We start from the raw sequence: 26,757 nt of genomic DNA, 5'->3' as shown, positions 1-26,757 counted from the left end.
ATTTCCATCCTATTAGGGTCTCAGACAGTTCAGGGTAATTTAAGGATTGAAGAAGCCATTTTTGTGATGGCTTTCTGTGATTTGTTGATTCAACTTAAACCTCAACCTTATTTTAACATAGCATTTTATATTTAATTTCCTTTGTTTTTTAACTGTGGTTAAATTCCTCAAATAAATTATATCTTAAAAAACAGAAAGCTCATAATTTAAATAACACCTCTATTTTCAGATTCTTTTTATAACTTGCTCATGCTTTAATAACAACTTTTATTTTTTTAAGAAAAGAAGCCAACGTTTTGGCAGTTTTGTCCATAGGGAATAAAGTTAAACTGAAACTCTTAAGGGCAATTATTGTCAATTTAAACTTCTCCCTACATCTCATAGAGATTTATTATCACTGTACTTACTACTAGAGATAACTTAAAAGTCTTCTTCTTGTAAATGTTCTGATAAAAACATAATAATCCAATTAATTTTATTTGAAGAATGGGGACTTTCACTAAAATTCTACTCCAATCATGGCACAAAGGGTCTAGGACCCTAGTAGGTCCTCAGGTTTATCAACAGAAGTAGGTCTTGAGAGAAATGATTATTTCTCTTTCATATTAATAATCAGTTATTGAATTAGGACCAGGACTTTTTCAGAAGCCTGTAGATTTTCAGTCTCTTAAGGACATTGTTGATATGAGATTAATTAACTTTCTCCTCAATCTCCTTCAAACCTCAACCACATAAGGAAGCCCATAGTGCTCTACTCAGATCTGGGTGGAAGTAAATTCTTTGATTAAATTGCCCAAGGCTGGGGGGTGTGATTTGGAAGTAAATTACAAGATCAAAGTCATATTCCCTAGCCCCTCATTAGAATAGGTCTACCTCTCATTATAATATTCATTCTCTCTCATTACTCATTAACCAATCAGAGTCGATTGCCACCCTCAGGAAGAGCCACCCTTCCAAGGGCATATAAAGCACTGAGTGGGTTCCATCAGAGGTCTCTGGCATTTGACACTGTCACTGACCCTGTTATTAATAATATTCGAGCATTATTAATAAAATGATTAATTACCCAGAAACTATGTCTCTGAACTTTTTAAAAGGCACAGTACTACCAAGGTGTGAACCAAAGCTTGGTTCACACATATGGTTATTGTTATTGTTCAGTCTGTCCACCTTATTTGGGATTTTCTTGGCAAAGATACTGCAGTGATTTGCCATTTCCTTTTCCAGCTCATTTTACAGATGAAGAAACTGAGGCAAACAAGGTTAAGTGACCGGCTAGTGTCTGAGGCCAGATTTGAATTCAGGAAGACTCATCTTCCTGACTTCAGGCCCAGCACTCTTTCCATTGTGCCACCTGGCTGCCCACTCCTTTAGTTACCATATGTTTAGATCAGGAAAGCTCATTAACAGAAAACTGGCCACTAGGTAATCTGTATGAATACAAAAGAATTTCAAGTTGGGTGAGTTGGTGGTATAGGGGATAAAGTATTGGTGTTGGAGTCAAGAAGATCATATTTCAAATTTGGCCTCAGACACTTACTAGCTGTGTGACCCTGAGCAACTCACTGAATGCTGCCTGCCTCAGTTTCCTCATATGTAAAAAGAGGATAATGAAGCACTTACCTTCCAGGGTGGTTGTGAGGATCAAATGAACTAATATTTGCAAATTGCTTTGCAAATCTTAAAGCAGCATAAAAATGCTAACTATCATTAACAATAATAATAATATTATCGAAGGAGTTGAATAGTATGGGTTGGTCCTTATGGTTGTATCAATCCTACTTAAACCAGCTCCTAAAAAGGAGCTGCTAAAATAATTCAGGCTCCCATAAGTATAATATTATAAAATCAATTAAGTCCCCTCTTCTTGCTGTAGTCTAATATGGAATAAATAATCCTTAAGCCTTTGAAAGTTCTTTTCCTCCCACTTTTTAAAGATTTTCTACTTCCTGTCCCAGGGTGACGTTGCCAAAATATTCCTTTTGGCTCTAAATTTAAATTTAGAACTACCACAGAACTTTCCCTTTTAAAAGGTGCGGACTATTCTATACATCCATGTGTACTGTGCAATGCAAGTAATGTTACCATTGTAATCCTAGGCAAGTCACTTCCAAAATCTAAATGTTTCAACTTCTCCACTAGCTAAAGGGAGGTAACATTTTGTTTCACAGAGATTTAGTAAAGATTTATTAGAAGGCCCACAATTAACTTTCAAGTTCTCAGGAGAAAAAGCTACAATTTATAATATAAAGTTTTATTGTTATTATTGCTGTTATTTAAGTATAAAAAGGAGATAATTTAAAGCCATTGGTCTTGTAAATTGTCCTTTTTAAAAGAACAATTTAGATGAATGCAACACTTCTCTGGTGGGGAAAGAGGAGATGGCCCAAGGGGAGGAAATACTTTTTATTCTATGCCAAGTTCCCAATTTAATGAAGTTTTTTTTTTTTTAAATCCAGTCTTCAATTTTTAAGAAAGGAGAGCTATTTTTAAGTGGCATCCAGACTAACTTCATTCAACATTTGGCCAAAGACAAAGAATTCTGAACTAAAGTGCAGACATATTCCAATTCCAAACCATTAAGATAATTTAGGAAACAAAAGAGCTGGAAAATGAAGAGGGGATATGCTAGATCTGATATCACCCAATCTGACTGGCATCTTTATAAATTCCTTTCTTGTCCTTCTTTCTCTTTAGATGTATTTATAAGAAGCATAAAGTAATAGAAAAAATACTGACTTTTGAGACAGAAGACTTGATTTCAAATTCCACCTCTGATGTCTGTTATTGGCATGACTCTGGGCAAGTCACTTAACTAACTCCCTGGTCTTTAGTTTCTTCACTTAGAAAATGAAGGCACTGAACTAAATGGTCTCTAAGATGCCTTCCAAGTCTAGATCTATGATCTCATTAATATAAAAATTCAATTCAATTAACATATTAAGTATCTACTAAGGGCTAAGTACTATGTTCTTAAGAGAATACAAAAACAAATAACTAAGAAGTGAAAAACGACACAGTCCCTGCCTTTGAGAAATAAAGCAATGGGGAAATATAACAGGTATAACGATAAGGATGATACAAGGTAAAATGTGATAAGGGCAAAGAAAGAATTCAATGTATGATGAGAACATTTAAGGATGAAATAAACACTTTATCTAGAAATATGTAGGGAAGTTTTCATACAGGAGATAATATGTGTGCTGAGTCTTATAGAAGAAAAAAACTTTCAACAGGTAAAAATGGAAACAAATGCATCATAGTCTTGATGGCCACTGTGAATGTGGAACTTGTGGTAGAGAAGGTAGGATGAGACTGAGGAATAGCCAGTTCAACCGGAATGTACAGTATGTAAAAGGGAATTAGACAATATGTATGAAAAATAGACTGAAGCCTGACTGTAGCAAGTGTTGAATGCCAGACCATAGAGTATTTTGTCCAAAGAGAAATGGAGATCCGCGGAAAGTTTACAAGAAAGAGAGTGACATTAACAGACCTATAGGAAGATAATTTTCACAGTTGTGTGAATTATAAATAAGAGAAGAGAGAAGCTAAAAAAAAAAGAAGTTAAGAAACTTGGGTAGCTAGGTGTTACAGTGGACAGAGCACTAGACCTGGAGTCAAGAAGACCTGAGTTCAAATTTGACCTCAGACACTTACTAGCTGCATGACCCTGGACATTTTAACTTCGGCTTTCTTCAGTTTCTTCTTCTGTAAAATGGGGATAATAATAGCACTTACTAGGTTGTTGGCACTTAGCACAGCTCCTGGCACATAGTAAGCACTATGTAAATGTTAGCGATGATGGTAGTGGTAGTGGTAGTAGTCTTGGCAAGAGGTAAAGACAACCTATACCAATGTAGCAGCAATGTGATTGGAGAAGAAGGGATAAACTCAGGTAAGGGAGAGAAAACTTTGATCAGAGGACAGGGAGGTGATGGAAATAGAAGAATCAAGAATGGTTATAAAGTTTTACCATGATGAAATGTCATCTGGATGACTAGAAAGCAGAAATAGTCTATGCTATCAAGAGAAATAGTCAAGGTAGAAAGAGGGCTATATTTGGCACTGAAGTTGGTAAATGAAGAGAGATGATGAGTTCCACTTGGAACAGGTTAAGTTTGAGAAGCCAAAAAGACATCTGGGGGAAATTCCAGGAGGTATTTGGACTTGGGAGCTGAGAGCTCACAGGAGAAATTAGGGCTAGATGTATACATTTGTGAATCATCCGCAAAGAGATGATAACTGAGATCCTGGGAATAGTTGAGGTTGCTAGGGGAAAGAGCATACACAGAGAAGAGGGTTGAAGACAATCATGGAGGACCCCCACATTTGTGAGATAAAAGAAGAAGATGAACCAATGACAGGGAAACTACTATCACTGAGGCAGAGAATAAGGAAGGTTTAAGAATAAGAAGGTGGTCAATATCATGAAATGCTACAGAAAGGTAAAGTGAGATAGCAACAGAGAAAAGGATACTGGACATGGGAAAGAAGTGTTGGTTACTAGTAGCCTTGGAGGGATGAGATTCAACAAGGTTGTAGGGATAGAAGCCAAATTACAAGGAGTTCGGGAGTGAGTGGGTGATGAAACAGAGAAAGTAAAGGTATGCTATTCCTTTTTAGAAATTTGGAAATTTTAGAAATTTAGAAATTTAACAGTGAAGGAGAAAAATGATTTGATACTTAATTGGGTGGCCTAGTCAAGGAAAAGGATTCGTTTTAGAAAAGGGGAAAGTTAGATATATTTGTTATAGGCAAAGGAGGAGGAACTAGAAGAGAGGGAGAGTTTGGAGGTGAAAGACAAGCAGAAATGATGGACAGAACCTTCAGTATGCAGTATCAAGTAGGAAACTCAATTGCTATGTACAAAATTCAGTTAAGTTAACAAAGCCCTATGGTTTTCAGTGTTCTGGGTGAAAACTCAGAGGGAAAAAAAAGAGTGCCAGGAACAGAGATTAATCCACTTCGTGAATCATTTTTGCTTAAGGGTCTTTTTTAAGTTTAAGAGATTTGTTTAAGGAAACACAAAAACTGGATGCTATAAAATTTTTGATGAATATTTTAAAAATTAATTCATTTCCAAATAGTATCAGTGTAACAAAACAGTCTTCTAATACTAAGAAACTTTCCTTATCTTAAGTTCTCCTTAAGTCTAAGTAATTACTTAAAACAATCTTTGAAAAAATTATTTTAAAGTATTTAAATGGAACATAATTCCCACAAGAACCTGAAGAATTAAAGTCAACAGTCAATCAATAAGCATTTATTAAGCACTTACTATGTTCCAGGCATATAGTATTTGTTAAGTCCTTACTATGTGCCTGGTAATTTAATGTTACCTATTCTTTTGAACAGCAAATAAAAGAAGAGAGGCAGCTCCTTAAGAAGCATTAATATTTTTTTTGGGGGGGGAGAGTTTTGAATAGAGGTATCTTTTAAGTTGACACTTGTTAAGAATCCATTCTGAGGCTTTCTGCTATGATAAGAATATCTGAATACCAGCTGTCAGGTATGCTTTTTAGTCAATGGCTTCCTCACTTTAATTTGAACTAACACTGTCAATTGATCCTGCAGGGAATACTTAGAACTCTTGCCCTCTCAATACTGTATACCCCGGATAAAATGAAATATGCTTCGCATGATTGAGTTTTACCTTTATCTACACCAAAGTAGATTTCAGATAAAACAGCCTGGAAAATAGAACAGACAGTAAAATAGAAGCTCCTCATTTTTAGTCTTCTAAGTTTTTAAAAGTCTTATGCTATCTTCACTAACTGTATTTTAATGAACGCAGTTAATTTCAAGTTCAATTTATTCCTTCATAAAGAAAAAAAAAACTATAAGTAGAAAAGGGTAACAAAGGTAGTGGATAGTCTGAAAACTGTCATAAAAATAGTAATAGCAAGCTTTTAGATAACACCTTTCCAAATCCGTTTTGCTTTACAAGTATCTTATTTGATCATCACAACAACCCTTGGAGGTAGCTGTTCTTATTATCCTCATTTTACAAATGAAGAAACTGAGGCAGTCAGAGGTAAAATGACTTGCCCAGGGTCACATAGCAAGTGTCTAAGGTAGGATTTAAATTCTGACTCTCCTGATTCCAGATCCAGTGCTCTGTCCACTGTGACATTTGGCTGCTATAATGAGAACACATGAGGATTGGTTCAAGGATTTGTACTGGCTTATCCTGAGGAAGAGGATACACAGGAAGATATAACAGTAGTCTGCAGATATCCAATGAGTTGTGCTTTGGAAGACAGAGTCTAGGTATTCGGTGCGCCTCCCAGGAAAAGAATCAAGAGTAAATGGAACATAAATATGAACTTTCTAAGTAATCAGAGCTGCTAAAAATAGAATGTGTTTAAGCTAAAGCTGGATGATCATGTGTCAGAGATACCACAGAGAGAACTGCTACACTGGGTGGGATGTTAGAGTTAGAAACTTTAAAGTACTTCTTATGTCTAAAATTCTGTGACTCTAAGAAGCAACTGAGGTTGGTGGAGAGGATATGCCAACGAAAAACTAACTGAATATTATCTAAAAACGAGTGCTTATTCTTACTTTCACAAAGACTGAGAATTTCTTCTCTTATGAAAATTACTGTCCCATAGTTCAAATAATTCTAGAAACGCTAGCTATGGCAATAAGATGAAAGAGAGAAATTAAAGGCATAAATACTGAAAAGGAGAAAAAAAAGTTTCTATTTGTACATATGATGGCTTACTGAAAAAACCACAAGGAATCAGTAAAGAAAGTGAGGTGATTAATAACTTCAGTAAAATAGCAACATGCAAAATAAATTCATAAAAATCAGTGACATTTCTACATAGTATTAATGAAAAACCAGGAGAAAATGATAAAAAGAGAAACTCCATTCAAAATTACTACAAAGTTGGCTATTAATCTACCAAAAGACACTTTACATTTACATAAATACGAATATAAAACACTTTTTACCAAAATAAAAGGAAGACATATTTGGAGAGAGATTCATTGTATATGGCTAGAGTATACCAATAATAAATAACTATAATAATGACTATTTATAAAATGACTATACAACCAAAATAAAATAGCAAAGGTTTACTTTATAAATTAGACAAAATTCATTTGAAAGAACAAAAGTCTAGAAAATTCAAGGGCAAATATTAAAAAAAATCAGGAATAGAAGGGGCATAGAATTAATAGATCTCAAACTTTAATATAAAACAGTAATCCCCCAAACCATTTGGTATTGGTTTAAAAAAATGCAAAAGTAGATTAGTGAAGCAGACCAGATAAGCAAGACTGAGAAGAGAACAAACGTCTAGTGTTTGATGAATATATTCAACAAAAGCTGCTATAAAAACTAGAAGACAGTTTGGTTCAGGTCACCACTTATACCATATACCACAATAAGCTCCAAATGGATACAAAACCTAAATATAAAAGGTCAAACCTTTAAAAAAAATGTTGTGGACAACAAGAGATTCTTTTCATAGACATGGTAAGTGGGAGAACTGTTTTGGGGAGTGGGGTGGGGAGAGGGGAGCTTGGTCTCTCTATCTCATCCAGGGTGGAAATTCAGCAGTGACTCATGGACCCAGATCCACCACCAATCTGCTCAAAAGCTTTGACCTGCTCCACTCCCAATCTGGGTCAGTATTCCCCTCCCTAGGAAACCTGGTGGCCTCCCATTCCCAGAGGCTCACCATAATGGAACCAGACTCAGTTCAAACACCTAATAGGCTTTAGCCCTATAGCAGCTCAGAATTCCCAAGCTTAAAAATTTCACCAGCTTCTGAAAACCCAACAGTACTGTCAGCCCCAGTCTTAGGGGAATTCTTAACTAAACAAGGCATAGAGGTGATCATATAGAACAAAACAAACTGTCGATTACATGAAAGTTAAATGGCTTTTACACTAAAATTGATGTTGTCAGAAACTATCAAGTGGGGAAAAAAATCCTTTCCTTTAAATATCTACCATAAAAGTCTGATATATAAGATATACACAGAATTGATTCTGTATATGAGTCCAAGATCCATTCTCTAGTGGTTGGTCAAAAGGCTTTGAAAAAACAGCTCTCAAACTGTTTGAGAGAATACAAATAACCAACAACCATAAAAGACTGTCTTAAATAATAAAATGATATGCAAATTAAAGAAACTGAAGTCTTATCTGACACCTATCACATTGGCAAAAAGGAGAAAAAATGGAGACAGTCATTATAGGAAAAAGCAAAGACACTAACACATACTTTGTGGAGCTGTGAAATGGTCCAGAGTTACTCTGGAAAACAATTCAGAATTTTTTAAAAATGACTTAAGTGTTCATACCCTTTGGCCCAAGAATCCCACTACTGAACATATGTCTAAACTTAAGTCAATGATAGAAAGAAAGAAAGATGCTATAGAAAACAAAATAGAAACATTTATAGCAAAACCAAGCCTGAAAACAAAAAAAAAAAAGACTGAAAATAAAATGGGTGTTCATTGATTGGGCAATGGCTAACCAAATTCTTATATACAAATGCTGTGAAATATTATGCCAAAAAAATTTATGAACACAAGAAATATAAAGAAAAATGGAAAGACTTATATGAAGTGATAAGAGTAAAAAAAAGGAGAATCAAAATAATAATATATGCAATGACATAGTAATGTATATGATAAAAACTGGAAGAATTATAGTGAATAATTTTGGTTCTGAAAAACTGCTAAAGAAACATATCTTCCTCCTTTAAGTGGAGAGGCAGGGAACTCAAACATGAAACATGTTTATGTTGTCAGACGTAGTCATTGTGTTGGTTGGCTTTCCTAAAATGTTTTCCTTTCTCTTTGGTAAGGATTTGATGATTTTACTGGGGGTAAGCGGGGAGTGGAATGGGACAGGGAAAGGGAAGAGTGTTAAGGGGAAATTACTTTATTAAAAATAACATGGTTATAGTAAAAACAAAAGATAACACTAAAACTTGTAAAAATTAGCATCCCACTGTTACATATATTTGGTGCTTTTCAGGAAGCTAAATTCAGCATTATGTAAGAAATTTGCTGATTTATTATTAATACATTTATATTAATCAATTATCATATTATGCCACTAATGCTTTTCTTGGAACAACAATTTTAAAAAACAAACAAAAACAAACAAAGATAAAACAAAAGCAGTCAATTCTTAAAACAACAGTTAGCAGGCAGGAATCTTGATTTTTTTTTCTTCCAGGCACTAATCTGCCTGCCAGAAGCACTAATAAGCCGCCAAAGACAGTTCATCGTCTCTGTTACATAAAACATAAGACGAAACCTGGCTCCCTTATGCAGGAGGCTTCTCTATAAAAACGTGACAAAAATGTTCCAGATAAAAATGCCTTTTTTGAAGGAGACAAGAGTTACAAGCTGCATTTATTACAATCAACTTTGTACTTACCAGGGAGGGTAGATATGGATGATATCCTGTGGACCTCCCTTCAGGTGAACTGCAGTTTCCTTTGTGAACAGGACCTTGAGTTGGGTCCCAGGGTCCAGGACAGCATCTTTAGAAGGACTGTCAGCAGGAGACATCTCTAACAACTCACAGATGGCGATATGCATTGTGCATTCCTCATGCATCTCTATAATCTTTACAATCAAAACTCCAGATTTTTTGCCTACAAAATTAAAAGACAGAAACAAAAAATTTCAAAAAGATGCACTTATACAAAGAACTCCTCCATTTTTCTACCTCAAGAGAAAATAAGTGATAGATGGATTATAGGCAAAATATGGACAATATTCTTGTTAGCCACCAAAAATATATAAACAGGCCTATATGTTGCACACAAAAATGTGAAAATGTAAAAAAGTAAAAAAAAATTAATCCATTTATATAATACATATGAGTATATGTATATATGTATGTGTGTATATATATTCAAACTATGTGTGTATTTTTCCTATTCTCCAGGAAAACAATGGTGCATAACACTTTTTGGATGGAATTTTTTCCCCATCAGTTGGTTTATACATATATGTCACTGAAGTTTCATATTTTCTTCCTCCAAAATGGATTCTCTGTGTCACTTCCTATGAAAACTATTCAAACCTTCTCTTCTCAAATTTCCCACACTTCCCCCTCCCCATTCTCTCTAAGCTAAGGATGTCATCTCTTACTTTATGAAGAAAATTGAGGGCATGAACTTTCTTTTCTCCTGTTCTCCTCCTTTCAAAAGCCCTTGAAAACTTCCTTTCTCCTCCTTTTTTCCATACTCTGATGATAAGGTGGCCCCCCTCCTTGTTAAGGCTAACACTTCATCTACACTTGATCCTACATTCTCCCAACATCTTTAGTAGATTCCTCTGTAATCATTCCTCACTCCCTACCAGCCTCCCACTCTTCCCTCTCTAATCTTCACTCTCTCTATGAGCTGGTTTTTTCTTTTTGTCTTTAAATATGCTCAAGCCTCTCCATCCTAAAAAAAAAAACAAAAAAACAACCTGTTAGATTCTGCCATCCCCTTAAGCTGTCATCCTATATCTCTTTTCCTTTTCTTAGCCAAAATCCTAGAAAAAGTTGTCTATATCTGTTGTTTCTTCTTTTACTCCAACTTAATCCTCAACTCCTGGCAATCTAGCTTCTGACCTCATCGCTCAACTGAAAATGTTCTTTTCAAAGTTACCAATGATCTCTTAATTAACAAATCTGCCTTTTTTTTTGCAGCCATAATTCCTCATGACCTCTCTGGGCATTTTATATTGAAAATCATTTTCCTCTTAGACACTGACTTCTCTCTGAGTTTTCATGATAATATTCTCTTGATTTTTATCCTACCTGTCTAACTGTTCCTTCTCACTCTCTTTTGCTGGCTCATTAACCAAAACACATCCCCTAACTTCGAATGACTGCCAACGTTCTATCTTTGACCCTTTTTCCTTCCCCCTCTACAATCTTTTTCTTGGTAACCTCATTAGCTCCCATAGTTTTATCATCTCACAGACATTCTGTGTGTGTATAGGCCTATTCTCTCCCATGACCTTCAGTCACACTAACCACTGGACTGTTGGGAATTTCAAAGTGGATATTCCAAAGACATCTCAAATTCAACATGTTCAAAATAGAACTAATTACCTATCTGTCCCAAACCCATTTCTCTATAAGAACCTCTTTATTTCTGTCTAAGGTGGAGGTTCTTAATAATCTATTTGTATAATGGCCCTCTTTGTCAGTCTGGTAGCCTATGGACCTTTTCTCCAAATAATGCTTTTAATGCACAAAAGAAAATATATAGGATTACAAAGGAAACCAATTATATTGAAATACAGTCATCAAAATGTGTTTTAAAACAAGTTCATAAACTACCCTCCTTAGTTAAGAACCCCTGATCTTCTAGTCTCCCAGGTGTGTAACCTCAGAATTATTCTCAATCTCTCACTCTCTATCAACTCAAATATTCAGTCAGTAGCTGCAAAGTGAAATAACAATAAAAGGTAGAAAGCAATCAAATTTGGGAACATAATGATTAATCTGTGCTGGTAAATGCTATATATGTAGGAATGAGAACTAGAGGAAAAAAGTACCAAGAACCCTAGTAATTTCTGTTCATACAGATGGTACACATATAGTATAAAGTTCTTTTATTTTAAAGGTGAACATTAATTATTTCTCATCTCATGCTTTTTAGCCACCTTAGAGTTGAACAAATAAATGTCTGGAAACAAAACCCAGATTTGTATATGATGAATTAAATCAGCAATTCAATCCAGAAAGAAAGTTTTAAGATCTCCATTATTAGCCTTCCTACTTTCATATTAAGTGTGTATTGGTAATAATTCAAGATATTTCCTATTAATCATTGTCAAATGAGGTGTTATACACGATTTGTCATTTCTACTCACATTTTCAGAGTAACAGGAATAGTCAACAGAGTTGTAACTTGAAAACAGATAAATTGCTTTATAAATAGGCATTTGGACATTGAGTTAAACCAATTAAAAGTCAATAATAAATTATCTTACACAAAGATAAATTCCTCAGGAAAATCATCTATTCTGTAAAATTCTTCTATTATCTATAAGTCAATAATTTCTAATCTCTCTTCATTCTTAAATACTACTACCCTTCTAGCTAATACAAGATTTCAACATTCAGGACGTCTTTATTTTTATATTCTCAATCAGTTAACAAGCATTTTTTTATTTTTTCCTTAATAGTATTTTATTTTTTCCAATTACACGTAAACAAATTTTAACATTCACTTTAAAAAATTTTTGAGTTCTAAATTTTCTCTCTTCCTCCCTCCCCTCCCCCTTCCCTAAGATACTAAGCAATTTGATATAGGTTATGTATGTGCATATTTCCATATTACTCATTTGTGAAAGAAGAAAAAGAACCAAAGGAAAAAAAAACATGAAAAAAATAAAATTAAAATAGTATGATTCAATCTATATTCAGACTCCATCAGTTTTTTTTTTTCATCATGAGTTCTTTGGAATTGTCTTGAATCATTGTATTGTTGAGAATAGTTAAGCCATTCACAGGTGATCATCACACAATGTTGCTGTTACTATGTGTAAAATTCTCCTGATTCCACTCACTTCACTCCACATCAGCTCATGTAAGTCTTTCCAGGCTTTTTTGAAATCCATCTGCTCATCATTTCTTACAGCACAATAGTATTCCATTATATCTACACACCACAATTTATTCGGCCACTCCCCAGTTGATGGACATCCTCTCAGTTTCCAATTCTTTGCCACAACAAAAAAAGAGCTGCCATGAATATTTTTGTACTTGTAGGTCCTTTTCCCTTTTTTGTGATCTCTTTGCTGATCAAAGAATAGACACAGTTTGATTGTCCTGTGGACATAGTTCCAAATTGCGCTCCAATATGGCTGGATCAGGTTAACAAGCATTTATTAGGCATCTACTATGTGTCAGGATTATAATCTGATCTCTGGAGACACAAAGACATCAATGAAATTTCTTAAACTCAAAGAGCTTATCTTCTATTGGAAAAGACAACATGGACACTTACACACATATATAAAATAGATATGAACTAATGTATATAACATATATAATATGTATATCACATATAACATAATTATAACATATAACATATAACACACATAATAATATAATGTATATAACATGTATATAAAATAAATATGAAGTAATCTGGGAAGGGGGAGACATTAACATCTGAGGAAAGGAACCAGGAAAGGGCTTCATGTAGAAAGTGGTGGTTGAGCAGAACTTTGAGGGAAAGCAGGGGTTCTCAAAGGTGGAGGTTGGGAAAAAATGCATTCCAGGAATGGAGACAAGGGCATAGAAAAGGGAGAGGGGATGTCATGTGTGAGGGCCTATTTGGCTGGACTACAGACTGCAAGAAAGGGAGTAATATATTGTGACATTAGAAGTATGGGTTGGAGCCATGTTTGTAAAGGAGTCGAAAAGTCAAGGTTTAATATTTGATCCTAGAGAGCCACTGGAGTTTCCTGAGTTGGAGGAAGAGAGGGCTGACATGGTAAGTCATTTGCTACAGGAAAACAGTTGTGAGGGAAAATGAGAGGCTGGAAACAGGGAAACCAGATAGAAGACAGTTGCAGCAACCCAGGATAGCTTAAGAGGCCCTCCACCAGGATAGAAGCCGAGTGAGTGGAAAAAAGGAACCGCTCTTAGAGAAGCTGTGACAAGATTGATAACAGGCTGCTTCCTCCAAAAGCTCTCTCTAATGAGTTGAGCACTTTGCAAACCTCGAAGTGCTATATAAATATATCATTATTATTCTTATTACTATTATTTATTACGATAGTCTCCCTAACTTTAACACAAATTCGGTTAATTGTACATCAAGTACTTGTATGTGTAGACTACAAGCAAAAAAAGCAATTAGTTATATTTTTCATTGCCAGCCAGGATGCTTTCAGGTTTCTTTACTCCTTTTCTCAACTGTAGTTAGCATTTGTTCAGGAAATGCAAATTAATTTTAATATGAACATATGAAAACTATGATCAGAAAGGTAAATCTGCTGTAAGAGAAAAGAAAAGCCAATAGTGCACACAAAACATTCAAACACTGATGATGATGATGATGATGATGATGATGATGGAGACAATAATAAATAAGCGGCATTTATGTAATACCTACTCTATGCAAAGCACTACACTAAGCACTTTAAAAATATATTATTTCATTTGATTCTCACAATAGTTCTGAGAGTGAAGGGCTATTATTATCCCCACTTTACAGATGAGGATACTAAGGCAGACAGAGGTAAAGTGTCTTGCCTAAGGTCATATTGATAGTCAAAGTCTGAGGCTGAATTTGAACTCAGATCTTCCTGACTCTAGGTCCTGCATTCTATCTACTTTGCCACCTAGCTGCCTTTGAGGATTATTAATTATCCACTGAGGATAATTAATAATCATTCATTGTTTAGGATTTTCTACACCATTATTGCCTTCACTAACAAGGACAACTGAAAGTTAATTATCATAATATTTAGAATTAAAAAGGAAATTGGAGACCATTGAATCCAACTCCCTTATTGTAGAAATGAAGAGAATAAGGCCTAGACAGGTTAAGCAATTTGTCCAAATTTCACATATAAAAGAGAAGAGATGGGATTTACACTAAGCTCTTTCAACTCTAATTCCTGTGCTTGTTTCACTATATGCTATGTTATATTGTTATTTGTACACATTTGTGCTAACTGTAGGGTTCTTGGTCATACATCCCTAGTGGAGTACAAGGTTCTTTTGGATAACAGCACTCACCAATCATTTCTAATCATCTAGTACTGTGATATGCACCTCTGCCTATCAGGTAAGGATTGGTAGCGAAGCAGGGCAGCAAAGGATATAAGCATTTATATCGTACCTACTATGTGCCAGGCATTGTATTAAGCACTTTACAAATATTATCTTGTTTGATTCTCACCACAAACTGTAGAGGTAGATGCTATTATTCCCTTTTTACAGCAGATGAAACTGAGGCAGACAGAGGTTGGTGATTTGCACAGGGTCACACAGCTAGGAAGTCCCTGAGGCTGAATTTGAACTCAGGTCCTCCTGACTCCAGGCCCAGCGTTCTACCCAATGAGCCACCTAGCTGCCCAAATACATTGATTAACATAGTGCCTTGCTGAATAAATATTTGTTGAATTAATTTTGCTGTGCTGCTAAACATTGTAACTACTTTAAAATTTCACTCAAAACTATAATACTAATCCTCTCAATAAATGCTAACAAGCTACCATTAAATTGAGTTCACACATAATTGTTGGATAAAAGCCATGAGGAAAGTCAGAAGATACAGTTTATGGTGCATAGAAACTAAACTTTGGAAAAATTTTACACTCCCATCCTGATAGAACAAGATTTCTTTGCATCTAAAGAATTATAGTTCTCCATCAAGTCTCAAGTCATCCAGCAATCTCCAAACAGACGCATTTCCTAACCACAAGGACTCACTCACTGAACAGTAAACAATAATGCTCTCACTTCTCCATTCCACATTTTTTTTGCCTTTCACCCAGTCTAAAACATTCTTAGGGCAAAGCCACAATAATTCTAAACATGAAATGGAAATCTGAAACCAACGCTTAAAAAAAAAATCTAAACAAGAAGTCTGACCAAACAATCTAAATGTTCATCCACAGTCCCAAGAGACTTGCGCGACTAAACCCTAACTTGTCCCCTTACAATCATCGACAAATCCTGCTAGGTCAGAGTTATCCTAATTTCGATCACTATAATCTGGTAGATTACCCAATAATTTCCTGTATAAAGATAAACTGTTAATGGAAGAATCCCTTTTCAAGGGATTCATAAGTTAGTTTGCTTACATCCTAACTCCAAAAACTGTATGAAAATTCTAAAATCATAATAAAGAGACATATCATGTTAGTCTTTAAGGAAAATAAGCAGACAAAAAATACTGCCTTATGTACTTTCAAAGAGGAGGTTCTCTACAGCTATTATTTATTCAGCCAGATAGAGCTGATCAACAGGGCCTCAACTGTGATTATGTAGTCTGTTTTTCAATGTGCATCACTTCCTTATTCCTTATTGCTTATGGAAGCATGACAGACCAAACATTAAACTACAAATAGATTTTTTTTTCATTGTGTACTTATGTTCAATATTTTTGGCTCAAAGGAGGCCTTTGACAAAACAGTACTTCAAATTAAAAGGAAGAATGAGAAGGTATAGAATTAATTTTAAGTTAAAAACTGGTAAGAAGGAGAGCAATGAGTTCATGAATTCATCAATGTTTTAAAACGTAAATTGTATCACAACCAAGAAAGAAAAATATATGGGATTATTTTACTATTCTAGTTACTATTATTAAACTGTAATGTTCCTAAGGCTTTTAGATGTTCTCTAACCCATCTCAGTCAATCAATAAACATTTGTTAAATACCTACTATGTGTCAAGCACTATGCTAAGGCAAAAAGCCTGTCTGTTCTCAAGGAGCTCACAATCTAATGGGGGAGATAACATGCAAATACCTATGTATAAACAAGATATGTTGTTGTTTTTGTTACTATTGTTCAGTCCTATCCAACTCTTCTTGACCCCATGAACCTCATTGTCCGTGGGTTTTTCTTGGCAAAGACACTGGAGTAGTTTGCCATTTCTTTAACCAGTGGATTGAGACAGAGAATAAGTGACTTACCCAGGGTCATACATCTAGGAAGTGTCTGAGGCTGGATTTGAACTCAGGTTCTCCTGACTCCAGGCCCAGTGCTCTATCCATTGCACTACCTAGTTGCCTCAAGCAAAATACAGACACGATAAATTGGAAATAATCAACATAAGGAAGTCACTAGAATTAAAGAGGAATGAGGAAAGGCATCTTCTAGTAAGTGGGATTTTATTCAGGCTTTGAAGGCACCCAGGAAAGCCAAGAGGAAAAATTACACATTTTTAAACTCCTGATAACTCAAAGAATTAAATCAAAATCGATTCCAAACAACAGCACCTCTACATCACAGCAAGCACTTTATCTAGCTTTATTTATTACATGCTCTAAAAAAAGAGCATTCTTGGAGTTGGGGCTAAATAATCTTATATTATCTCTGTTGTTTACACTAGCTGAAAGTTCCACATTCTCCCCTACATGAACAAACATTTAGCTAGACTCAAATGACACTATTTGAAATGCTATCAGTTCCTGATGAGGTGTCAGAGCTACATAACTCTATAGAAGCATATAGCTGAATCCCATTTATTTTGTATATAAAGATACTAACCCCTAGAAAGGGGATGTAACTCACCCAATGTCACTTAGTAAGTTAGGCTAGCCATCACTTAAATAAACCATTAGGCTGGCATCCAATCAATGGATTTTTTAACTCTTTTAATTACCCAACTATATGTTACAATGAATGATGAGTAGATTTCTACTGCTCTGTAAAAATTAAACATTTTACTACTTAATTTTCAGGCCTATATCCTTCCATCCAAAATATAAAAGTGTTACCGTCTTCTTTCTAAAAATCTTTCCTACATGATTCTCTGAACATAAGTTTTCTCATCAATAAAATAAGCAAACACTGAAATCCTAAGATTTGCTGAAACTAAGGCTCTATATATGGACAACAAGGTGACTCACCTTCCTGAGTTAAAATCTAGCCTCAGACACTTACTAGCTATGTGACCCTGGGCAAGTCACTTAACCCTGTTTGCCTCAGTTTTCTCATCTGTAAAATGAGGAGAAGGAAATAGTGAACCATGCCAGTATCTCTGCCCAAGAAAACACCAAATGGGGTCATAAAGTGTCAGATATAACCAAAAAATGATTAAACAACATGGCTCTATATTTGCAGGCAAAAGGAAAAATTTTCTTGAATGTAAAGTTAGAAATATTAAGGTAATAATAATAAAAATAATAATAGTTAGCTTTTATATAGTGTTTCAAGGTTTGCAAAGTACTTTAAAATTCTTCTCATTTTATCCTCAAAACAACTCTGGGAGGTAAGTACTATTATTATCATTCCCATTCTACATATGAGAAAACTGAGGAAAAGAGATTAAGAGACCTGTTTAGTGTCACATAGCTAATAAGTTTCTGAGGCCAGACTTGAACTCATATTTCCCTAACTTCAGGTTCAGTGCTCTATTCTCTGCACCACCTACCTGCCCAGAAAATGGCTTAAGTTTAGCCAAACCATTACAACAAGAATTCCTTATGAGGAAGTAAAAAACATTCATATTGTAGAATTTTTAATGTAGTACTATATTTAAGGTTATACTATTTTGTGACTTTTTTGGGGAGGGGGCTAGGCAATGGGGTCAAATGACTTGCCTAAGGTCACACAGCTAGTAAGGGTTATGTGTCTGAGGCCGGATTTGAACTCAGGCCCCACTGACTTCAGGGCCGGTACGCTATCCACTGCACCCCCTAGCTGCCCCAATTTTGTGACGTTTTGAATTTAATATATCATTAATATTTTGACTTGCTCAGTCATTTCAGTCATGTCTGACTCTTTGACTTCTTGGCAAAGGTACTAGAGTGGTTCGCAATTTCCTTCTCCAGCTCATTTTATAGATGAGGAACTGAGGCAAACAGGGTTAAGTGACTTGCCCAGGGTCACACAGCTAGGAAGTGTACGAGCCCAGATCTGAACTCAGGAAGATGAGTCTTCCTAACTTCAAGCCCAGTCCTCTATCCACTGTACCACCCAGCTGCCTTGTTATGACATTACTATATCATCAATATTTTGAATTAATATTTATCATCACTTCTGGCTGAGAGCATCTGGCTCTCAGATTTTCTTTTCCAGTCCTAACCTCTCTCCTGACTTCTAGTCTTACATCTCTAACTGTTGACTTGGTATCTCAAACTAAATGTTCCATAGACATCTTTAAACTCAACTCCAAAACTGAACTCATTATCTTTCCCTCAAAACCCTCTCCTCTTCATAACTTCTCATTACTGTGGAAGGCACCATCATCCTCCCACTCACTCAAGCTCACGATCTAGTTGTCATTCCTGACTCTTTACTCTCTCTTAACCCCATAGCCGATCATTTGTTAATTCTGTCCTTTCTATCTATACAACATTACATGCCCGCGCGCACACACACATACCCACACACGTAAACACACATACACCCACACCCACACACACACATACACACACCCATCCCTCTCTCCTCTGACACTGCCAACACCCTGGTGCTGGTCCTTATCACCTGCATTATTACATAGCCTGCTAGTTGGTCTACCTTCCTTAAGTCTCTCCAGTTCATTTACTACAACTATCAAACTGATCTTCCTAAAATGTAGATCTAACCATATCACTTCCTATTCACTAAATTCCAGTGGCTCTTTGTTACCTTCAGGATCAAATACAGAACCCTATATTAGGTTTTTAAAGCCTTCATAATCTGGTTTCTTCCTAACTTTCTTGTAATCCAATGGCATTTCCCTGGCTTCCATCCAGTCCCAGATAAAGTCTCACCTTCTGCAAGAAACCTTTCTCAGTCCTCCTTAATCTTAGTAGCTTCTCTCTGACCCTATTCCCAATTTATCCTTTCTATATCTTGTTTGTACATGATTATTTGCAGCTTATCTCTCTCATTCGAGGATGAACTCAATAAGAGCAGAGATTATTATCATTATTATTACTATTACTATTATTTTTATTATTGTTATTATGCCTTTCTTTGTGTCACCAGTGCTTACCACAACGTTCAGAAAATATTAGGTTTTTGATAAATACTACTTGACCGATGGACTGATTTTATTAGTTAGTAACAACATAGATACATTATAGTTTCTCCTTTGCTTATGTGATTTTAAATAGTCGGCTGCATTTTCTAATGTGATTTTATTTTTAAATTCAAGGCCCAAATTTTTTCCAGTGGAATATTGTCACTGAAGTGTTTGTTCAGAAACTGTTTAATAATGTGTTGATGACGTATTAGAGCTTGGACTCCATGACCTCTAAGGTCCTTCCAAATTTAAGATTCTGTGAAATGACTTTTCCTAACTAATAAAGGAACTTAATAAAAAAAAATTAATTCAAATTTGCTGGAGCATATCCACTGCCTCTAACCAGACTTAATCCATAAAGGAAAAGGCTCTAATCTAAACTTTGTATCTTCCCCAGAAGTGCTCGTACACAGAAAGTACTTACTGATTGACTGAATGACTGGAGTCTAATTAGGAACCAGAAACCCATAGACTGGTATTCTTACTTCAGTGAAAATCATGCAAACAGAAGGGCTGCAAGGACAGGATGGACTCACCCTACCTGGAATCTCTCCTGAGAGATGTCAAGGGTATCAAGATTGGGCTTGAACTGTGACAGCAGCTTATTCAAGAAGAGTCTATGCATAAAATCCCATAATCTCTTTTTTTTAAAAAAAAGGAAAAAAAATGAGCTGAGGAATAAGTAACAACTAGCTTGGTAGAAAAACTGCTGTTGTTGTTCAGTTGTTTCAGTCTTGTCTAACTCTGGTTTTCTTGGCAAAGATACTGGAGTGGTTTGCCATTTCCTTCTCCATTGGATCCATTTTGTCAGGCAATCAGAAGTTAAGTGACTTGCCCTGGGTTACACAGCTAGGAAGTGTCTGAGGCTGAATTTGAACTCAGCTCTTCTAGACTCCAGGCCAAGTGCTATATGCACTGAGCCACCAACTGCCTCAGAAAGATTAAGATAGCATAATCAATTCAATTCAATAAACCTTTACTAAGCACAATATGTAAATTTTTTACATTGTGGCAAGATGCCAGAGTAACAGTGAACTATGTTGGAAAGAAAAATGATAAGCAATTTAGAAAGCCAAAGAAAACTTTGCCTCTCCAGTAACAGTGACCTTTTTGAAGGCCAAAAGAAAGATTTTCAACATATAGATAATATGTGTCATTAACAGTGGCTGAATTTAACCCCATAAATATAAATTTTTGCCAAACCACATAAAAACTTCTCCAAGAAGCAAGTTTTTCCTCAGATGGTTGATCCCACTGTGGTAACTTTGCAGTCTTATTTCTGGAAAAAATTTAAAAAGCATAAAGGAAAGATTTTTTTCAAACCTTAAGGCTGAAAGAAAATGAACCCAAAATACTATTATACTAACACTTTTTAATTATCCACAGTGTTGAGGGACAGTGAAAGCCTAGATAAATGAAATCCACAGTTGATCCAAAAGAATTGTCCAACAGTATCAAACTCCTCACCCTGGAGGCCTTACTCTTAAGATTAACAGTAAATGAGAAATAATGCTTCATAGGACTTAGAACTGGAAGGGAACCTACAGACTGGTATGTGTCTCACATCCTATACAAATCATTTTCTGGAGGTGTTAACAAGGAGTTAAATGGCTATGATGAAGGGGAAAAGTAAGAAGAAGAAGCAAGAGAGTTAGATGACCCTATAAAATGGACTATTTAGCCCCATGAATAATCAAGAATTGGCGATTATATCATCCTTAGTTGAGTTGTTTAAGCTCTCTCATTATTCCCAATAAAAATGCGAAATGCTTTGATAGTCTAATAACCTCTAAGGATGAACTCTTCACACCTCTGCTAATTTACTATTAAAAAAGTCATTTAGAATCACAAATATCCAGGATATGAAGTCATAGCCTTATATTCTACAGGCCTAATATTACATTCCTGCTTTCTGACTTTAATGATTCAGGTGATTGTGTGTTAATCTGACCTCTTCTCCAAAGCCACCAACAACCAACTTAAGTATTGCTGGATGCACTGAGACTCGGGTATTATGGAGAGTAAAATCCAAGCTGGAGTCCGGTAATTGGTTTTCTGGCTTTATTGGTCAGAGAGAAGCTGGAGATATTCCAAAGGCAGCACATTTGACCCCAGGGAAAAGAGGAAGCAAGAAGAGGAACTAAACTAAACCTTCTCCTGCCAAAACAGCACTGAAAAACTCCAAAGAAGTTATAATCAGCCTTCCCTTAACTGGAACAAAGGATGTGTTAGATAAGTCAGAAGGGCCTAAAGACGATTGCAGGAATAAACATGAAATGGCTGTTTTAATAAGCAAATTAAAAGGGGGGGGGGGGAATTTCAGACCAGAAATTCAACAGTTCTTCCTTATCCCCTATTTCATTCTCTCTTCTTATATCTAAACTAATTAGCAGTCTGAGCTTCTTTTAAAAGGGGAAAAAATACAGCTTACTACAAAACAAAAGATTATAATGAAAATTCAGGCATTTACTGTAGTCAAGAAACCATTTCTATTTTTTGGTCTTTATTGGGGAAAAAAAAAAAACATATGGTCAGAGGTGAAGCTGTCTCTGTCAGGGAGGTCCAAACTCCACCCTCTGTGCTGCTTTAACAATCATTTTGCAAGGAAACTAACTACTGTTTTATTATTTACCAAAGCAAGCTAGTTAGTTAATGATCAGCATGGCATTCTCCACTCCTAGTTACCCTTTAATTCAAACTAAAAAACACTGCATCAGGAAAATCAGTATGGGCATTTTTAGATCCTCCAATTCAGGAGATATTTTTAACTCTGAGCTTTCCATCCCCCTCACTCTTCAACTTCTATGCAGAAAACCAAGATCACCAGAGGATGGCTTCACCTACTCCATTCACTGAAAGGGTAACTTTAGAACAAGACTATTGCCGGCATTTCAAAGCAGCTCAGAAGAGTTCCCTGGCATCTGCTGTGAAACTAGGCATGGGGCCAAACCTATCCTGATTCCGATTCCCTGAAAAGACCTGCAGGGGAATTCAAACTTTGCAATCCTGAACTACAGGGAAACATTAAAGAAATCACCACTCCCCACAAAGGATTCACATAGATATATTTAGTATACACACACACACACACACACACACACACTCTTATTTTCATAGGTAGACAGATAGATAGCTACTGTTATTCAGTCGTTTCAGTCATGTCTGACTCTTGGTAACCCCATTTAGGATTTTCTTTTTTGGGGGGGGCGAGGAAAGGCAATGGGGGTTAAGTGACTTGCCCAGGGTCACACAGCTAGCTAGTAAGTGTCTGAGGCTGAATTTGAACTCAGGTCCCCCTGACTCCAGGGCTGGTGCTCTATCCACTGCGCCACCTAGCTGTCCCTTCCATTTAGGATTTTCTTGGCAAAGGTACTAGAGTGGTTTGTCATTTCCTTCTCCAGCTCATTTTACAGATGAGAAAACTGAGGTAAATGGGGTTAAATGACTTGTTCAGGGTCACACAGCTATAGAAGTAAGTATGTGTGTGTGTGTGTGTATATAAATATATATGGAAACACATATATGTGTGTATAGAAAGAGAAATATATAAATGTGTATATGGAGAAATATATGTATATATAAGTAGATATATATGTGTGTCTACATATAGAAATGGACAGCTACTGGCACAGTGAAGAGAGTGCTGGATCTGGAATAAAGATGAATCATTTTCCTGAATGCAAATCTGACCTCAGACACTTACTAGCTGTGGGATCCTTGGCAAGTCACTTAACCCTGTTTGCCTCAGTTTCCTCATCTATAAAATGAGCTGGAAAAGGAAATGGCAAACCATTCCAGTATTTCTGTCAAGAAAACCCCAAACAGGGTCACCAAGAATTGGAACGGCTGAAATGACTGAACAACAAAATATACAGAAATCTGTTTCTGTGAATATATAGAAATATGTATATATATAAAAATATGTATAGAGAGAAATATGTGTGTACATATATATGGAAATATGTGTGTTTAGATATAGACATTGATATAGCCTATAGATCTATACCTAAATGCAGACATAGATATAGATACATTCTTCACAAAGTCCTTTTCTCACAACCACCCAGAGAGGCAGGTCATGGAAATATTATCCCTATTTTATAGATGAGGAAACTGAGGCTCAAAGCAATCAGGTAATTTGTTGAGTAGCTAGTAAGTGCACAAGTCAGGCCTCAAATCAAATGTCACAAGTGCTAGATCAGAAATCAGAAGGGCTTGGCTCAAATCCTATTCCTGCTCTTTAACGACCTGTATAACTTCAGGCTTCACTTTACCTGTCTGGACCTCTGTTTCTTCATTTATAAGATGGTTGGACTAGGTGATCTGTGAGTCTAGCACTAAATCTATAACCCTAAGTTATTATAGGGAAATAAGGAAAAGGAATAAGCATTTACATAGCACCTACTACGGGTCAGGCACTGTGCTTTGCAAATATTATTTCATTTGTTCCTCACAACAACACTGGGAGGTAGGTTCTATTATTATCCCCATTTTACAGATGAGGAAACTGAGGCAAAGTGAGTGTTAAGTGACTTGCCTAGAGTCACACAGCTAGTAACTACCTGAGGCTGGATTTGAACTCAGAGCTTCCTGACTCTAGGCCCTGGACTCTATCCACTATACCATCCAACTGCCTCTATTATACTCATCTGCCTTAAGAAAATTGCAAGAGCTTCTGGTATAAATCTGTAACAATTTGAAGATGTGATGAAGGACCAAGATCTCACTATAGACCCATCCTGCGAACTGAAGATAAAGAAGTTTCTGCTTGGTCCTACACATAAGGTGACAACATTATGTGAATCCCTAACCTAAGCACATGTTATTCTAGCATGGAATAGGGTACCATGTCCCCATTTGGGTTAAAACTACCACTCCTGTCAAAGTGTTGCTAATAAAGGGGCTTATCATTCTTCAAAAGATACTGATTAAGCACTTATAATATGCAAATGACTGCTGCATCAACGGCTCCGTCTCCATCTTTCTGCTATATTCCCAAACATTTTCCAAGACCCTACTCAAATGTGTTTCCTCCATGAAGGCTACCCTGATCTCCCAAGTCAGAAATGATCTTTCCTTCTTCAGAATTATTATGTTACTTTTTAGCTCTTACATATATACTCCTATCAAGTTCTATCTTGTATCAGGCAATTTCTATAGTATCTCACATGCCTAAATTAGACCATAAGCTTCCTGAAGACAGGAATTATCTAATGCCTCTAGGCTTCACCAGACTGCCATAGGGGTCTATGACACAAAAACTTAAGGACTCTTGCCCTAAAAAGAATCTCTATGCTATTAGCAGTTTCAGTAAGAAAAAAAAATTAGAGAAATAAAGCCTTCTTATGATTGTAGGAAGTGATATTATAGTTTATTGGTTTTCATTTAGGAACACACATACCCTGTGAAGTATATATTATAGTTATTGTCCCCATTTTACAACACGAAACTGAGGCTTGAGAGATTTTAAGAGACCTGCCCATGGTCACATAGCTAGTAAGCATTAGAGATGGGATCTGTGTTCATGTGTGTCCAGCTTTCTAATCATTATACCACACTGTTCCTCTACAGCTTAGATAAGAACTAGCATTTACATAAAGCTTCAAGGTTTGTAAAGCACTTTACAGGTATAACCTCATTTTCCCCCCTTACAACACCCCTAGAGGGTAGGTGCCTCATTTTACAGATGGGGAATATCAACCTGACAAATAGGAATTGGAGACTGACCAGGACTGGGGAGTATGGAGGCAATGATAATACAGAAGAGCATGAAGTCCTGATGCCATTCAATGATGCCTTTCCTCTTTTCCTTTAAACCTTCATACAATACTCAGTATACCACTTGACTACTGTCAAGCAATAAAATGTAAAGATCAATAACTCGTTCTCCTTAAACCATCCCAATAATTTGGGTTTTAAAACTACTCTAAAACTTTCAGAAGTGTTCTCAAGTTTACCAGGGAAGAGATATGAAAAACACAAAACTCAGCCAAAACAAGTTAGAAAAAGCAGCTAGTGATGCCTACAACTCAACAGCAAAGGCAGCGATGACTAGAGAAAGGGACTCTGAATAACTTTTCTAATTTGGAAGGAAAAGTTTTACATCTGAGATGATCGTGACTCCATTATTTTATCTCCTTGCATCATATCTGGCAATTTTCTCAGCCTTGCAAGCCTGAGATCTGAGGGGGTCAGAAACCAGAAAGGGCATCTGTTCCAGAGTTTGGTGCCCAGTTTTCTGTCTGGAAAAGTAACAAAACAAAAAACAAAACAAAAAACCCCAACAACTCACAAAGGCGACAATGTGCAATAAAATGCGGCACCAAAAGAATTAGAGAGGCCGTGAATGTAATTTTTTTAAAAGTCATGGTGGGAGGACTCAGGAAATAATTGCTTAAGGAAAAAGGACATAAGGAAATTAAGTTTGAGGAAGAAAGTGGAATGAAGGATAGCTAAAATCCTGAGTTATTTTCTGTAAACTTGAGTCTTGTTAAAAGTCTATTTTAGATTGATAATTCGAAGTTACTCTGACAAACCCTAGGCTGAAGTGAACACTTTTACTGAGGAGAACCAGACACTTTTAATCCAAAGAGGGGCCTGGGTGGGCCACCCACAATATAAGAGAAATATCTATAGTCAGGATGACTTTGTAAAGTGTCCTGGCATTTTTCTCCATATGATGGTTCTAGATTGTCTACCCACAAATCTGTCCTGCAATATTTTTAAAGTGCGGAATGACAAGGATGGAAGAGTATAAGGGCATATGCCAAGAGGGAGATCTCACAAACCTCAATACTGGTTAAGCCCCATAGCATCTTATTTTGTAATACCTAAATGGTTTTTAAGAGTCTGCTTTTGTAGAATTGGGGCTTTGTCAATTTTGATATAAATTCAGCATGAAGAAATTTTTGATATGCTTTTAAAATACACCTGGTTTGGAGAACCTTATAGAAAAACTCAAATATTCCCACAGAAAGAGATTCCCCTTTCCTTAGAGTTTTAGATGAAAATGTCCACAAAAAATATGTAAACCAATAATCCCTAAAAAGGGATCCTTCGTGAGTCTT

The 26,757-nt window shown here is 36.0% G+C and overlaps 1 protein-coding gene across 4 annotated transcripts in view; it reads right to left on the bottom strand.

The window, feature by feature from the left end:
* The window catches only part of LOC114054196 (DNA repair-scaffolding protein-like), a 556,996-nt gene that overhangs the window by 362,698 nt on the left and 167,541 nt on the right, over positions 1-26,757 (bottom strand). For all 4 annotated transcript variants that reach the window (XM_027877359.1, XM_027877362.1, XM_027877361.1 and 1 more), the window contains exon 8: positions 9,415-9,634. In XM_027877359.1, coding sequence (XP_027733160.1) covers positions 9,415-9,634 — 220 coding nt within the window. The remainder of the gene's footprint in view (positions 1-9,414; positions 9,635-26,757) is intronic.

This window comes from Vombatus ursinus, unplaced genomic scaffold (genome assembly GCF_900497805.2).
Source record: "Vombatus ursinus unplaced genomic scaffold, bare-nosed wombat genome assembly UNPS02014812.1, whole genome shotgun sequence".
NCBI classification, from domain to species: domain Eukaryota; kingdom Metazoa; phylum Chordata; class Mammalia; order Diprotodontia; family Vombatidae; genus Vombatus; species Vombatus ursinus.
The sequence above is the reverse complement of the archived record's forward strand: the minus strand, read 5'-3'. Positions and strand labels throughout refer to the sequence as shown.